Source organism: Pantherophis guttatus, chromosome 1, assembly GCF_059756535.1.
Source record: "Pantherophis guttatus breed Tessera chromosome 1, ASM5975653v1, whole genome shotgun sequence".
Lineage (NCBI taxonomy): Eukaryota > Metazoa > Chordata > Lepidosauria > Squamata > Colubridae > Pantherophis > Pantherophis guttatus.
The window spans coordinates 29,108,903-29,124,002 of record NC_142063.1 but is presented as its reverse complement, the minus strand read 5'-3'; the positions used below and the strand labels follow the sequence as shown (position 1 = coordinate 29,124,002).

Sequence of the window (15,100 nt, the reverse complement as noted above, 5' to 3'; positions counted from 1 at the left end):
TGTCCTAATAAATCAGATAGGGTTGGCATGGTTTGGTTCCCCTCCATGAAGAAATGTCACTTTATGGGACTCCAGAAGCATGCCTTCTCAGTTATGGTTCCTGATTTTCAAACAGCATTTCCTGTGAGGTCCATATAGACTCATCCCTAATGTCCCTCAGGTAAACCATAAAAATTTGGCTCTGAGTCAGAGGAATTTGCGAACTCATGGATATAGTATGGGTTTTAACATTTCATATTCTCTGGATGATGGTTCATTACTTCTGTTCTTTTGGGTTATACTGTATTTTTAAAAAAAATCTTTACCTCACCTTGAGTTGCATGAGAATTAGGCAGCCTTATAAATCAAAGGAAGGAAGAAAAGGAAGGAAGGATAAATTATGTTCCCCCTTTGCAGCTTCAAATGAATGAAACTGGTGAGAAAAAAACCAATAGAAATTGCAAGAGTCTGGAGGGAAGTTAGAAACATAGGATGTGAGAGCTACCTTATAAGTACATTTCAGCACTTTGTAATATATCAAAGTACAAGCCATGTTTATAATAACTTAAGACTGGAATTGTTGTGCAACTTTTTCCTACTCACATAGTGTAAGGAGCTACTAATAGAAGACACTATTAAGACCAGAAGGAGTAGCTTTCCCTAGTCTCTTATTTTACTCATCAAAGGTAGGGGGGTATCTGGTTGTTTGTTTGCAACCATGTGGAAATTGGCTCTCCAGAAAAAGAAGCAAAGATGGATTCTTTTAACAGATTAACAGAGTTGGAAGGGACCTTATAGGTCATCTAGTCAAGCAGGAGACCCTACACTATTTCTGACAAATGGCAGTCCAATCTCCTCTTGAAAGTCTCAAGTGATAAAGCTCCCATAACTTCCGAAGGCAAAGCTGTTCCATTGGTTGATTGTTCTCACTGTCAGAAAGTTTCTCCTTATTTCTAGGTTGGATCTCTCCTTGGTCAATTTTCATCCATTATGCCTTGTCTGGCCTTCAAGTGCTTTGGAAAATAGCTTGACCCCCTCCTCTCTGTAGCAGGAGTTTTGCCTTCTAAAAAAATAATCAGACCTACTCTAGGTACATGAAAAAATAAATTGGTCCTGGTCTGTACTTAGCTAACTAGAATCTTAGCTATGCATGTGTGAAAAGGGAATGCATGACCTTTTTGCCCTATTCAAAGCTCTTGTGAATATGGGTTCCAGGTGCCGATTGCTAATTAATTCATTCATCTGTGGAATGGATTGCTAATTAAGCAGTCAAGGAGGCTTCATGCTAAAAGGAGAGATACTAACTCAGACTGTTTTGTCATGGCTGATGTCATCCTGGAACCAATCCCACAGGCTTCTGGGCCAGGTGTGTTTGCCTTTGTTTGCTGGTTTCTAAAAATAAAATATTAATAGAGGATTGAAGATAGTCTCAGCAGCTGGAGGAAATGATGCAACTTTGCCCAAGGAAGAGAATATTAAAGCTATAGACCTAACCAGGAGCTGCTTAATATTGGAAGAAGTTGATTAGGAGCTTATTCAGGAAAGCATTCAAGAGACAGTATTGGGACCAAGCTCTTAGATTCAATTGTGTAGCTGCCTCAATCCTCTCTTATTCTTATGTCTTTGGGCCATTCTTAAAACGCATTGGGTCAACCCTTGGTAATCCTGAATGGCTTGGCATGTTGAAGTGGGTTGACTTGGAAAATAAATCTGTTGCACATTATGAAATACTAGCTCTTAACCAGTATTCATTAATTCAGGGTCATGAGTGAATGGCACCACAGTCTTCATGCTCTAAAACAGAGGTGTCAAAGTCACATCATCACATGACGTATTGTGACTTTTTTCCCATTAGCTAAACTGGGCATGGGTGTGACCAGCGCATGATGCATCTGGCCCATGAGTTTGACAGCCTTGCTCTAGAATTTATTGAAAGACTCTGGTGCAGTTGTATGGAGAAACAGACCAGTTACAGTGGGCTTCAGCGCACTGTGATAGTCAGGAATAACTGATCTCTCCCCCTCTCTCTCCCTCTTTCTCTCTCTCCCTCCCTCCCTCTATCTCTATCTCTATCTCCCTCCCTCCCTCCCTCCCTCTCTCTCTCTTATCTATCTATCTATCTATCTATCTATCTATCTATCTATCTATCTATCTATCTATCTATCATCTTCCAAAATTCCCCAACTTGAAACCTGCAAAATACGTTTGATCACAACCGCCATAGTTAAATGGATATTTTTCACATTTAAACAAGATCGTAATATAAGCTCCTTTGAGCTCCTGCAGAAAAGTCAGGATATAAATCCGACAACAATAACAAAACACATCTGGCGAGTATCATTATAAGGAAGGACCAAATTTATTTAGAGTTCTCTTTGCTCTCTAGCTTCATATTCCCATTGCTGGGATTAGTGGAGAACGTTCTTAAAATCCTTCATCCTAATCCTTTGTGGCTACTCCTCTGTAATTAGAAAGTTTCATATTTTCCTCATGAGTTCAGGAGCAATGTTCTGGTCATTTTTCTAGATGTCACTATGGGAACCAGGCTAAGTAGTCGAAATGCAGGTCTGTATTTCTCACTATGACAAGAACATGCTCACATTAGCAGCCAGGAAAACAGGAAAAGGAGGATACAATACTTAGATATTTATGCCTTTATTTAGATCATTTTCTACTGTCTACTGGGATTACAGCAGAAACAGGATAGGATCAATTTAATTTTTTTTTATTAAAAATAGTGTAACAAAGACAGAAATTAAAAAAAAAATAAGTTTACATAACTTGCTTGAATCTAATTACCCTTTGGTGATTAGGCAGGATAGATTATAGAAAGAAGAGAGTTGTAACCATAGAATAAGAGGGAAATTTATAATTGTATGTGTAACTGTTGTAAGAAAGATCGGAAGCCATTTCTTTATATATTTTCTATCTTTCCTATTTTTTCATTTACTTTTTTCCTTTCTTGTACTTTTAGTATTCCCTTCGATTTTTTTATTTTTATTTTTCTTACTTTATTTTAGTTTGTAGTATTTATCTTCATATTAAAAAAATATTTAAGGAAAATTGTTTTAAAATCTAATTAGATTGTTCTCAGATTGTTGGCATGAATTTAACATAAAAGTTCCAAAATTCATTCTTGAAAAAAAAAGTAAGCACATGTCTTGTATGCAGGCACAAATGATGTTGCCTTTATATGTAGAGAATCCAGGAATATATATCAAATAACCATTAATATCCTGTACATCTGATAATACAGGAAATGGTTTTCTGTGTGTCTGAATACACAGTAACCTGAAGCCAACTGGAGCTATATTTTACTAGCAAGATTTCCCATGAAGGGCCTGATATCTTTTTTTTTTAAGGTCTTTTCCCCCAAAACAGGTTATATTTTGAGTGTGTGTTAATGCACACTGTGTCAGTTTTCCTGCTTTGGAAACCATAAAACCAAGGATAAATCTGACTTGTAGTAATTATTAAGGTAACAACACAAGAATTCCAGCAAGTTGCTCCCCTTTAAATGAAACTCCAATATGTAAACAATTTATGACAGCACAACATTTGCCCATGATCTTCCACTTTTTGGATTTAAAGAGCTGCAAGTTTGCCTCTAATTGTGTTCATGGCCTTGGTAACTACTCCTCTTTTTTATAAGTGTGAGACAGCATTTTAACCCAATGTACATACCATTGAATTGATGGGTTTCAGGCAAGTATATGTTGGATTACCAGGTATGGTAATCTCTGGATTAGAATCATGATCAGATGAGTTAATTCTACTTTATTTGTAAAGCTACATTAACAGAATCTTGCAAGTCTGAAAACACAGTTCTCCCCCCCCTCCAAATTTCCTTCACAAGGAACTAGGGAGGGTCTCTTCTGAGCTTCTTACCTGATTTACTATCCAGCTGTGGGCTGTATTGTCTCTTACCTTGACTTCCCTAGGCAGGGTCTGTGGGCCCAGTCTTCCAATGTTATTCCACAAGTGCAGGGCTCAGCAACCTGCAGCTCTGGAGCCGCATGTGGCTCTTTCACCCTTCTGCTGCGGCTCCCTATTACTCAAAATATGTGTCACAACCGCCAATATGCGACACCCGTCGGCACATGATTTATTGAGCTTTTCAACCCCTAGTAGGCCAACCATAGATAAATCCAAGAAAAGAAAAGTTTCAGAAGAAAAGAGAACATTTAATTCAACTACATATGCTAGTTTTGTGGCCGCTCAAGAAATAGTCAGGCACAGGAAGGGTTTTGTGGCTCCCGGTGTTTTCTTTTTTGTGGGAAACGGGTCCAAATGGCTCTTTGAGTGTTTAAGGTTGCAGACTCCTGCACAAGTGGTAGTTAAATGGGAACAGGATCTGGTTAGAGCTGGGGCATTGTTCCAGGCAAGATAACTTGAGCACTACTTCTACTCCTGTTTGCCTCTTCACCACCATAACTTTCTCCTCCCCACCTCTATATCTACCATCTCTCCCTCCTCTACCCCCAAGATCTACCTCTCTCCTCTCCTCCTGCTTTGCCTCTTTTCTTGACTTCTTTCTCAATGCTTCTTCTATATTGCACATAATCTTTCCTCTTCCTCCCTGCTTACTAGCCCACAAAAATACTTCATTGGCCAACTGGAAAATGCTTGTGTTTTCATGAACATGTCTGAAATTAGTTCACTGGATGTCCTGCCTTGCCCCAAATCTTGGGGCCTCTGTTTGGTGCCCTATAATCTACTTTAGCAAAGCCATCTGGAGCTCACCTCAGTTCTTCTGCTTTTGAGAACGCCTCCTGAATAACAGCAAGAACTTTATTTGATTTTTATCCCACTTTTATTACTATGTAACTAACTGAAAGCAGCGAAAATATATAATACTCTTCTCTTCTCCTATTTTTCCCACAACAACAACTGTGAGGTGGGTTGGGCTGAGAGAGAGTCACGGGCCCAAAATCACCCAACTGATTTTCATGCCTAAGGCAGGTCTAGAACTCACAGGCTCCTGGCTTCTAGCCTGGTGCCTTAATCATTGTAAACTGGCTTGTGCCTTTTACTATATTCTATAGCCCACTTTGTCAGAGAGGGTTGATGGAGGAACTGTGTATCCTTTCCTCTGCAGAAGCCACTGGTGATTTTTTTAAGTGAAAATCCTTCTTTCATTTGCAAATCCCTCAGTCTCAGTGGGATGTTTTTCCCTTTGAATTTTGCAAAGCTGTTGTGAACTGTTGTGCCTGGAAAATCTTTGCTACGTGCCAACATGCAAAGAAGAAATCTGCAAATGCCTGAAAATAGCATAAAAGGCATCTGTTGGGTGCTCCAATATGGAGTGTCTTGCTTGTGATCAATTAGCTGGCTAGCCAGACCTTGTTTAGCTAGGAGCTTGCTTCCATCCGTTGCAAAGTTCTGTTTCATTTACTGTATTTTGCCAGCTAAACAGTTAAGAGACCTTCTGGTTTTTGAAAAGCCTTCCTATATTGAAACCTCTCCAGAAATGCATGTTTTTCAGTCTCTGAGGTGCTGCAAAAAGCAGCAAACAAAATGTTTAATTTGAGGAAAAGTCCATAGCACTGAACCTATAAACCTTTCCTAATGGTTGGGTTAAAATATATACAACATTAGTAAATAGATTAATATCCATCAATTTTGTTCAGATATTATAAAAGCTGCGGTGGTGCAGTGGTTAGAATGCTGTATTGCAGGCTACCTCTGCCAACTGCCAGCAGTTCAATCCTGACTGGCTCAAGGTTGACTCAGCCTTCCATCCTTCTGAGGTCTGTAAAATGAGGATCCAGATTGTTGGGGGCAATATGCTGACTAAACCATTAGAGAGGGCTGTAAAGCATTATGAAGCGGAATATATTGTTATTATACATGCTGCTATGTTTTTGCAAGAAACGTTTGAGGGTTTGGAAAATGTGCCATATGGTCAAGAAAATGCACCATATCTGTCATAGCATCTGATGTACTCTAAATTATTAACTGCACAGAAGACAATAACTTTGGGTCCTTAGTGCTCACAGAGCTTATTATCTTTTACTTTTATCACCCTTCTCGCAAAACAGAACAGTTGAAATCTATGGAGAAAACTCTTTTTATGGGAAGCTTGTTTGTGAGTTCTATTCCTTCTGATAAAGCAGAATATATGAGTAATTTCACTCCATCCCATGAGTTCACAGGTGCCTACGAAAATTATGTTTAACAAAAGGGGTCAGTTAACATAGGGAGTTAGGGAAAGTGGAATCAAGATGTAGTTTATTATGCATTTCTACATTGGTGCCAAGAAAACTACATATGCAAATCAAGTTCAACTCAAAGGGGTATTTATTTGCCATCATGCAAATTGTAAAATAGAGCTCACTAAGAAACCCACTGTGTTATTATTCCTTACATTTATATGCCATCAGACTCCCAGTAAACTCTTCAAAGTTTACCCTTATTTGCACTTGCTCAGAATTTTGAATAATATTCTAATTTGTGAGAACAATGCTCTAAAAAATGGAACTTTCTTCTTTTTGTTGCATATCCATAAGGGCATTTCTTTCACTTCCCATCCAGGTATTCATGGTTTCTCCCAAGTTTCAGGATCAGAAATATCTTTCTTTCAAAATGTCTCTTGATTCAACATCCTGTTTTTGTGGGCAAATTCCTATTAGCTAAGAAGGCTTTCCCCCTGCTCTGCCTCTCCTTCCCCTCCGTTGAGCAGCATCCTATGCCAGCATGCTGTCTCCATGGAAACAAGCACATTACCACTCATTTTTACTAGCCTTCCTCTTGTTCCTGGATTGTGTTGGTTTTCAAAATGTTATACCATAGAAGATCATAGTATAAATCAGGGGAAAACAAAGAAATATAGAACTGTCAGTAACTTCTTAGGAATTAGCCCCTTTGTCTCTGTGTAGATACGTCACAGGAATCCCATAACATTGTTCCAGTGAGCAGTATTTTGCTCTGGTTTTGAGTGCAAGTGATCCCTCCTAGAACAAAATTCAAATATGATAAGGCAGCTTTTCTCTTTCCTGATCACCCTCAAGAGATGTGGGTCTACAATTTTCATCAAATCAAATAAGAGCAAATTTGGAAGAGGTCAGATAGGAAAAACTGAGGTAAAACTGATTTTTTCCCCCCGGATTAGAGAGAAGCTCTAAGAGTCTGTTTGCAAGGAAGATGTCAGAGCATTTGCAGCGTGACTACTATTATGAGACAACCCAGGAGCAAAACACAGCACACAGATTTAGACATTTAACAGTAGTTTATATACAAGACATATACAGAAATATACGTGGTTGGAAAATATCTTACAAGCAATCAAACTTCTTAACTCTACACAGAGGACTCTGCAATGAATACCGGACACAAGGAGAGAGAATACGCCGTCTCCTGGCTGAAATTTATAAACACCTCTTAAAGGGGTAAAAGACTCGTGTAGACCCCTTCAGAGTCTTAGAGGCTATACCAATGCTGATTCATTCTCATTGCATCAGCCTTACATTTCATCAGACTTAGAGTTGCATTAGCCTTACATTGGCTGGTCAGCTTTAAATCATCATTACCCTGACAATGCCTCCAAGTAAGGAACAGCAGTTTCTTCAAATCATCCCTCTGGGTAGTATTCAGAGGTGAAGGCAGATATATGTGTCCTGGGATAATGTTGCATGATCCAATCTGGGTCGGTCACCGGGACCAGCGGACCTGAGCTTTCAGACTCGTGCTAGAAACTGACCCAGATTGGATCCTTTAGTATTCAACTTATTTTGCTTAACACACTTGAAAGCTGTTGTATAGTTTTTCCCAACCTGGCATCCTGCAGGAATATTGGATTGTGTCCCTCAGAACTGGGCCCAATTGAGGCACATATGGATGATGCCATATTGGGTAAACTGGCTTATCTAACAAGCTGCCATCACTGCTGTCATCAGTGCAGCTAACTCTTCTGATTTACTTCTCTAAAAGCCATGCATGCTCACTGCCATTTTGACCAGAAAAAAAATTACAAAAAGAGATTTCTGTAACAAATTTATACATTGCATGAACAAGATCCATTTGATATAAGAAGAGTTTACTAGAGATCCATTTCATTAAGAACCTCTCGGCAGGAGAAAATACGGAAAATCTCCTCTATCACTATTATACTTTTAGAGACTTTTAGAATGTCCTTTTACTTTGTCCACATTCTAAAACGAAATGTTCCAAATTAGTTGGCCTTACTTTGCAGATTTTTTCCTTCCCACCTCCTATCTTTTTCCAGGTGTATATCATGGGAATCTAAATGCGAATAAACAAGAACAGTCTTTCTCAAAGTGGCACCATTCAAATGGGTCAGACTGCAATTCCCATCAGTCCCTCAGTCTGTTTGTGCAATACTGAGGACTGGTTTTTAATCCATGTTCGTAGTGCTTGAATGGTTTCCATGTTGAACTGGAAGCATGATGAAAATTGGGGAGGGAGAAAGAAACGTCCTTCTTTGTCTGTGGTGAGAGGAAACTGCATTCTCAATTGCTAAGTATTTTGAAAAAGAAAATTGCATTGGGAGATTACAGTGTAATGAGATATCTAGCCTAGAGGTGTGTTATAGAATGAGGGAGAGAGAACATAAAGTTCCCAAATGAAAGGAAAAAATTCTCATTTTCCAGAAGATAAAACTTTCTGAAGCTGTAGGGACAATCATGGATCACTTAAAGTGACATGTCTGAAGGCATCAGATTGGAGAACAACTCTGTTATACGACAACCCAAAATTATATGCAAGTTTTCAAGTTCTTCAGACCACACTGTTTAGCTCACACAATTCATTGAGCTATAAACTGTGGTTAGTTTGTTTAATGTGTCGTGCAAATAGAAAATTTGGATAATTGAGTAAACCATGGCTCAGTTAACTATGAGTGAATGTGTCAAATGAAAGTATAGGGAAGGAGCAGGGGTAAAATGCTACCGGTTTGGACCGGTTCGCCCGAACCAATAGTAATAAATGCTATCGGTTTGGGCAAATTGGTAGTAAAAAAAATGCTATTGGTTCAAGCAAACCGGTATTTCCTACGATCAGCTGTGCCGCGCGATTTATATTCGCTAGAAAGCAGGAAATCCTGCTTTCTAGAGAATCTAAATCGCGCGGCACACCTGTTCCTCCCCCCTCGCTGTTTTACCTACCTTTGAAGACTCAGAAAAGGCTTCTAGATCCTCCTTTATCAGCGCTGTGCGGTAGTGCCTGTGGTGCGCCTGCGCGCGAAGCGCGAGTTTGGTATGCAATGCGCATGCATGCGTGAAGTGAACCGGTAATGAAGTGAACAGGTAGCAGACTTCAGAGCATTTCCCCCCTGGGAAGGAGGTAGCAATTCAGCTGTAATTAACCACAAACTTCCAAAGCAAAAAAAACCAAAGTTCAAATAAGTGTGCTTGCGCTTTCAAGAAAGCTTATGGATGACATTTCAGGATATTTTGCTGTTACGAATTTAAAAAATGAGGATGACCCAATAACTTACATGGAGTTACTTAAGAAAAAGCAGAGTTTTGGAACTATATAGCGGCCCGCAGGCCGGATGCGTCATGCACAGGCCACGCCCACCCCAGCTCCGCAAAGGAAAAAAGAGTTATGAAATGTCATGTGACGGTAACATGACGTCACGAGTTTGACACCCGTGATAGACTGAAAAGATAAAAATATGTAGAGTTTAAATAAAGAAGAACCTGAAAGGATTGTTACATTCAAACAGCTCCACAGTCGATGAACAAAGTGAAGCTGTATCTATTGTGCTTCCATCTGAAGAAGTAAAGGGGCTGCAAGGGATTAGGTCTTAAATGCTTGTACTTGTCAGCAGTGTGAAGTTGGTGATGAATAGAGTGTTACAAATAGATCAAAGTTTGAAGAGCTTTTTTGTAAATTGAGTGGAATGGCAACAGGTATTATAATGAGGATATGTCCCTGGAAATCCAGTAAATAGGTAAGTTTGGGAACATGGAAGAAGAGTTTTGGGGATTATTGTCCCTGCAAATGTCCTGGTCCACAATGTTGTCTGCTTAACAGCCTATGTTTTGTGAATGTCAATTTATACATATGTTTGTGCATATAAAGCCTGCAATTCTGGAAAAAAAACAGTCCTATTTTATCTGCATTTGTTCTCCTTCTGAAGATGTGCCTAGCAGTGCTTTCACATGTGTTGAAACTGAACCAGTGCCTTCCATTTTGTATTTGAAATATTTTTTTAACCAGGTTTAATCAAGGCCTAATGTATATACTTGCACAGTATTAGTATTGGTTCGGTTTTGGTGTATGTGGGGTAAAGTATCTTTGTGCAAATCCAGCCGTTTAATTGATGTATGAACCCAAGAAAGAGTTAATTCAATAATTAATTTAGACACAGGAAAATAGCTTCTGCTGAAGGTTTCAGATGACTGGAAAGGTCTCAGAAATTCATTATTCAAAGCTGAAGCATTGCTCATTATGCAGCAGTTAGATTGGGCTCATACAATGGGCAGAGTCAAAGTTTGCTTAAGTATAGCTTACAAGTGAAGGCAATTATAATTATATGATTAATATAAGGTAATTATAATTATTAGTTTACTAATGAAGGTAAACTAATAACGGTAATGAAGGCAATGACAGTCAGTTTGGTGTAGTGGTTAAGGCATCAGGCCAGAAACTGGGAGACTGTGAATTCTAGTCCTGCCTTGGGCCCAAAGACGCTGAGCCAGCCCTAGGAAGAAGGCAGTGACAATCCATTTCTACCAAGAAAATGGATGGAAACTAATCAATGAGAGAAACAACCTGGAACTAAGGAGAAACTTCCTAACAGCAAGGTCAATTAACCAGTGGAACAGCTTGCCTCCAGAAGTTGTGGGTGCTTCATCACTGGAGGTTTTTAAGAGTTTGGAATGGTATGGGTCTCCTGCTTGAGCAGGAGGTTGGACTAGAAGACTTCCAAGATCCCTTCCAGCTCTATTCTGATGGATGGATGGATGGATGGATTGATTGATTGATTGATTGATTGAAAATGGCAGGGAATTGTCCATGCAGTGTCCAAGAACTGGACACAATTAAACAGAAGAAAAAAATGAACGCCTAGTTGTCACAGTTTGCACAAATACTAAACCAGGGAAGGTGCTTTTTCACAGTAACACGCAATTCTTAGCCAAATGAAATAAAGCACACTACAGTATCTATGGCGAAGGTTCCAATGAATAATCTACATTGGTTCAGGACGCTGAGGAGCCTCATTTATACCAGTGGAGATTCCCCAGCTGTTTTTCATCTAGGAACATCTTGACCCCTTCACAGATACTTAAAAGCAGGATATTTGATATTATTGTCCAAGTAGATTTGAGTTCAATTGCCAACAGCAAAGTCCTGCTTGCTGTTCCGTTATAAAAACTGAGTTTGAATGCGAGCAATATTTGAAATGCATTATTGTCCCTTGCCTCTCGTTAGCACTAACAAGATTACAGGTACAACAAACGTCTAAGTGACAGCCAGTTCTTTAAAATCTCACACTTCCAAATGCACAGTCCCTGTCTGGATGGCAGTTGAGAGAACATCCCTCATTATCTGTTTTATTGCCCATATTATCTGCTGCATGTTCTGTACTGAATACAGAAGAAAAGTATTCTGGCCGAAACCCCATAAAATTAAGTTGTTATGGAAAACACGGAACATGGCTATCCTGTGTACCATGGCAGGTTTTGCTTAAGTCACAGTTGACCCTCATAAAACTCTTACTGAGGAAAATAATGCTTTTACTCTTGCAATCATTTATATGGTTATTAACCTGACTTTATATAATTTTACATTTAGTTCACTAAAGTGTTTGCTGTTTTATTGCATAGCTGATAACTACATTACCTATCCATAAGCTGGAACAATATATTAACTTAAATTTAAAAGGTACCAAAAGACAGAAAAGTCTGTGATCTCTCATGAAGGCTTTTACTGGATGAACAGAATTTGCAGCTGTCCAGATGTGTTTTAGTGTTGATCACATTGGCAGGGCCTGCCGGAAATCGCTAACATCTGGAACACCATGGGTGCTTCTTCTTCTTCTAGATCATGGGTGTCAAAATTTGCCATGTCACATTGCTGTCACATGATGTATTTGATCTGTCCCCATCCACACACACACACAAACACAGCCAGCCGAGGGTTAAGGAAGCACTTGGCACACACCCAGGTCTTTATCTCCAACTTGGCAGCGATATACACACTGTCTGCCAAGTGCTTTTATTTCCACAGAAACAGAAAGATAATATACTCAGCGTACAAGAGTCCAACAGAAATAATATTCCTCTCAGCAGTTTCGGACGATGCTTTAGTGACTATCCAAGGTTTATTTTTGTTCGTCACAGGGATCACTGGCCACCACCCTCTATTATATAATCTCTGGGGTGTGGTCCAGTGACTCAGTTCTAATCCCTAGCACGCCTCCTGAGCTGCTGCAATCGTTTATCACGCCTTTGGAGGCGTGCATCCAGGAATGACGTCTCTCCTTCACTCTCATCCGAGACACCTGTCTCCCGGCTAATCTCCTCTCCCTCGGCCGGCTCCTGAGACAGTGCCAGAGGGGAGGGGCCTGGAGAGGGAGGTCTGGCTGACTCCTCTTCCTCATGCTCAGAGCTTTCTTCCTCTGATGGGATAGGCTCAGAGGGCGGGGCCACAACAGTATTGTGATGTTTTTTCCCTTCACGAAGCTGGGATGGGCGTGGCCTACACGTGACACATCCAGCCTGTGGGCTGCCAGTTTGACGTCCCTGTTCTAGATCAAATTTTAAACTGCCAAAATGAAGCCAACTTCTTGGCTTTGTCATTGGCCAAAAATAAGCCATTATTGGTACATTTTAGTAGCCAACATACCAGCAGATGAGCCGGGCTCTGTGTCTTTCCACATTCAAATAGCATATGAACCTCCGCTTGAGCATATTAATTTTACATTTAGGCACTCTAACTCTCAATTTATTCAGGGTCCTCCAGGGTGCTATTCAGCAGGTTCTGACAGGTTTTGGAGAACCGGTAGCGGAAATTTTGAGTAGTTTGGAGAACCGGCAAATGCCACCTCTGGCCGGCCCCAGGGTGGGGTGGGAATGAAGATTTTGCAATATCCTTCCTCCAGGAGTGGGGAGGGAATGGGGATTTTGCAGTATTCTTCCCCTGCCACGCCCATCAAGCCACACCATGTCCACCAAGCCACACCCACAGAACCGGTAGTAAAAAAAATTGAATTCCACCACTGGGGTCCTCCAAGTAGTATAAGGGAGGTCAGATCCTTCAGCCATATCCTCCTTTAATGTTATTCCTTGCTCAATGATCTCCTTCCTCCATCTTTTAATTCGATTTTGCTCTTGTGTAGCCTCAAGATTGCTTGTTCTTGCCATAAAGCTGTAAAAGTACGAACATTTGTACTTCTGCTCAATGAAGTACACTAGCTTTTCCCAAACCTCTATCTGAAGCTTAACTTCTATAAGGAACAACAGAATTCCATCCTTGTTGCCTCTTCTGTCAACTCTAAAACTTTGAGGGGGGGGGAGAAATTGGTTTTAATGGATGGGGAATGTGCATGAATCTCCCAGTTCTGCTCAAATACATTTACTCTTCCATAAAAGGTTTCTCAATCAGTCCTTACAAAAACCATCACAATCTTCTAAAATGACTAAGATACCTTGGGGTGGAAAAAATCAAACACAGAGAAAATGGGTGGAGATCTCATTGCCAGCGAAAGTATAGCTTTCGAAAGATTATTATGCATCATTCCTTTATTAGATTCCCTATCCATGCAACTAGGTTTGCAAATCTGGCAGTTTATTAGTCCCCTGATGGATCAACTTAATTTATTTTCTCTTATTTGGCAGTGCATTTGAAGAGGTAGGAAGCAACATCTCCACACCAGAAAGGCTCTGATGGCCAGCAACAACACCACCAGCATAGCACAAGCAAGGAAGCTGGTGGAACAGCTCAAAATGGAGGCAAATATCGACAGAATAAAGGTAAAAACCATTTAGCACTCTAATGTAACTTTGGGGTGAGATTATTCTAAAGAGGTCTTGTACAAACTGACGCCCTTCAGATGTATTGGTACCCACTTACTATCTTCTCCAGACAGCACTCCCTTCAGAGGTGGTATTCAGCAGGTTATGACTAGTTCTGGAGAACTGGTAGCGGAAATTTTGAGTAGTTCGGAGAACCAGTAAATACCAGCTCTGACTGGCCCCACCCCCATCTATTCTCGGCCTCCCAAGTCCCAGCTGATTTTGCAGTATTCTTCCTCTGGAATGGGGAGGGAATGGAGATTTTACAGTATCCTTCCCCTGCCACGCTCACCAAGCCACGCCCACAGATCCGGTAGTAAAATATTTTGAATTCCACCACTGACTCCCTTTATTTTCTTAGCTACAAGTAGTCCTCCACTTACAAGCATTTGCTTAACGACCACTCAAAGTTATGACAAAAAGTGACTTACAACCAGTCCTCACACAACTGTTGCAAGTCTCTGCAGTCACATTATTAAATTTTGGGCCCTTGGCAATTAGTAAATGTTTACAACGGTTGCAGTGTCCCTGGTCATTTGTGATCTTTCCAGGGAGTTTCCAACCCAAGGATGGAAGTCAGATTCATCTAACAACCACACGATTCACTTTATGACTGCATCGCTTAGCAATGGAATTCTGCTCCCAATTGTGGTCATAGGTCGAGAACTATCTGTATTGAAAAAAAGCGCTCTGAAAGTTTATAAAGGATCTTTTCATGTGAGAAAAAAAATGTATTGCAGTAATAAACTTATTTGTACGAAGTGTTGAAAGCACATTGGTGAGTCAGCGGCGAGTGCTTGGGGATAAATTAAGTAATCCCAAACTCTTTTGATCTCAATTTCAAAATTGAAATTATCTTGGATGTTCCATAGATGGTCTCAGTTGAGAGAGCGGACTGGGATTTGCTTTGATTTTGCAGGGTCTTTTGATACTGCTGGCCACACATCTTGTGGAAGCAAGGCATAGAGATGTGATGGTTCCACCATTTATCTACGGGGTGAATCCCCAAAGATAGCATTTGGGGTGATAGTTCTATTTGTTGCTGTGGCATTTGTGAAATAAGGTCCTGCAGGTTTCACCTTTATGTCTTTTCATATCCGTATGAAGTTGCTGGATGAGCTCATCAGAGAATTTGAAGT

At 40.3% G+C, this 15,100-nt stretch overlaps 1 protein-coding gene across 4 annotated transcripts in view; it reads left to right on the top strand.

Annotated features, from left to right (window-relative positions):
- Positions 1-15,100, top strand: part of GNG2 (G protein subunit gamma 2) — a 54,301-nt gene that overhangs the window by 32,385 nt on the left and 6,816 nt on the right. For all 4 annotated transcript variants that reach the window (XM_034433391.3, XM_034433392.3, XM_034433393.3 and 1 more), the window contains exon 2: positions 13,785-13,919. In XM_034433391.3, coding sequence (XP_034289282.1) covers positions 13,833-13,919 — 87 coding nt within the window. In that variant the 5' untranslated portion in view covers positions 13,785-13,832. The remainder of the gene's footprint in view (positions 1-13,784; positions 13,920-15,100) is intronic.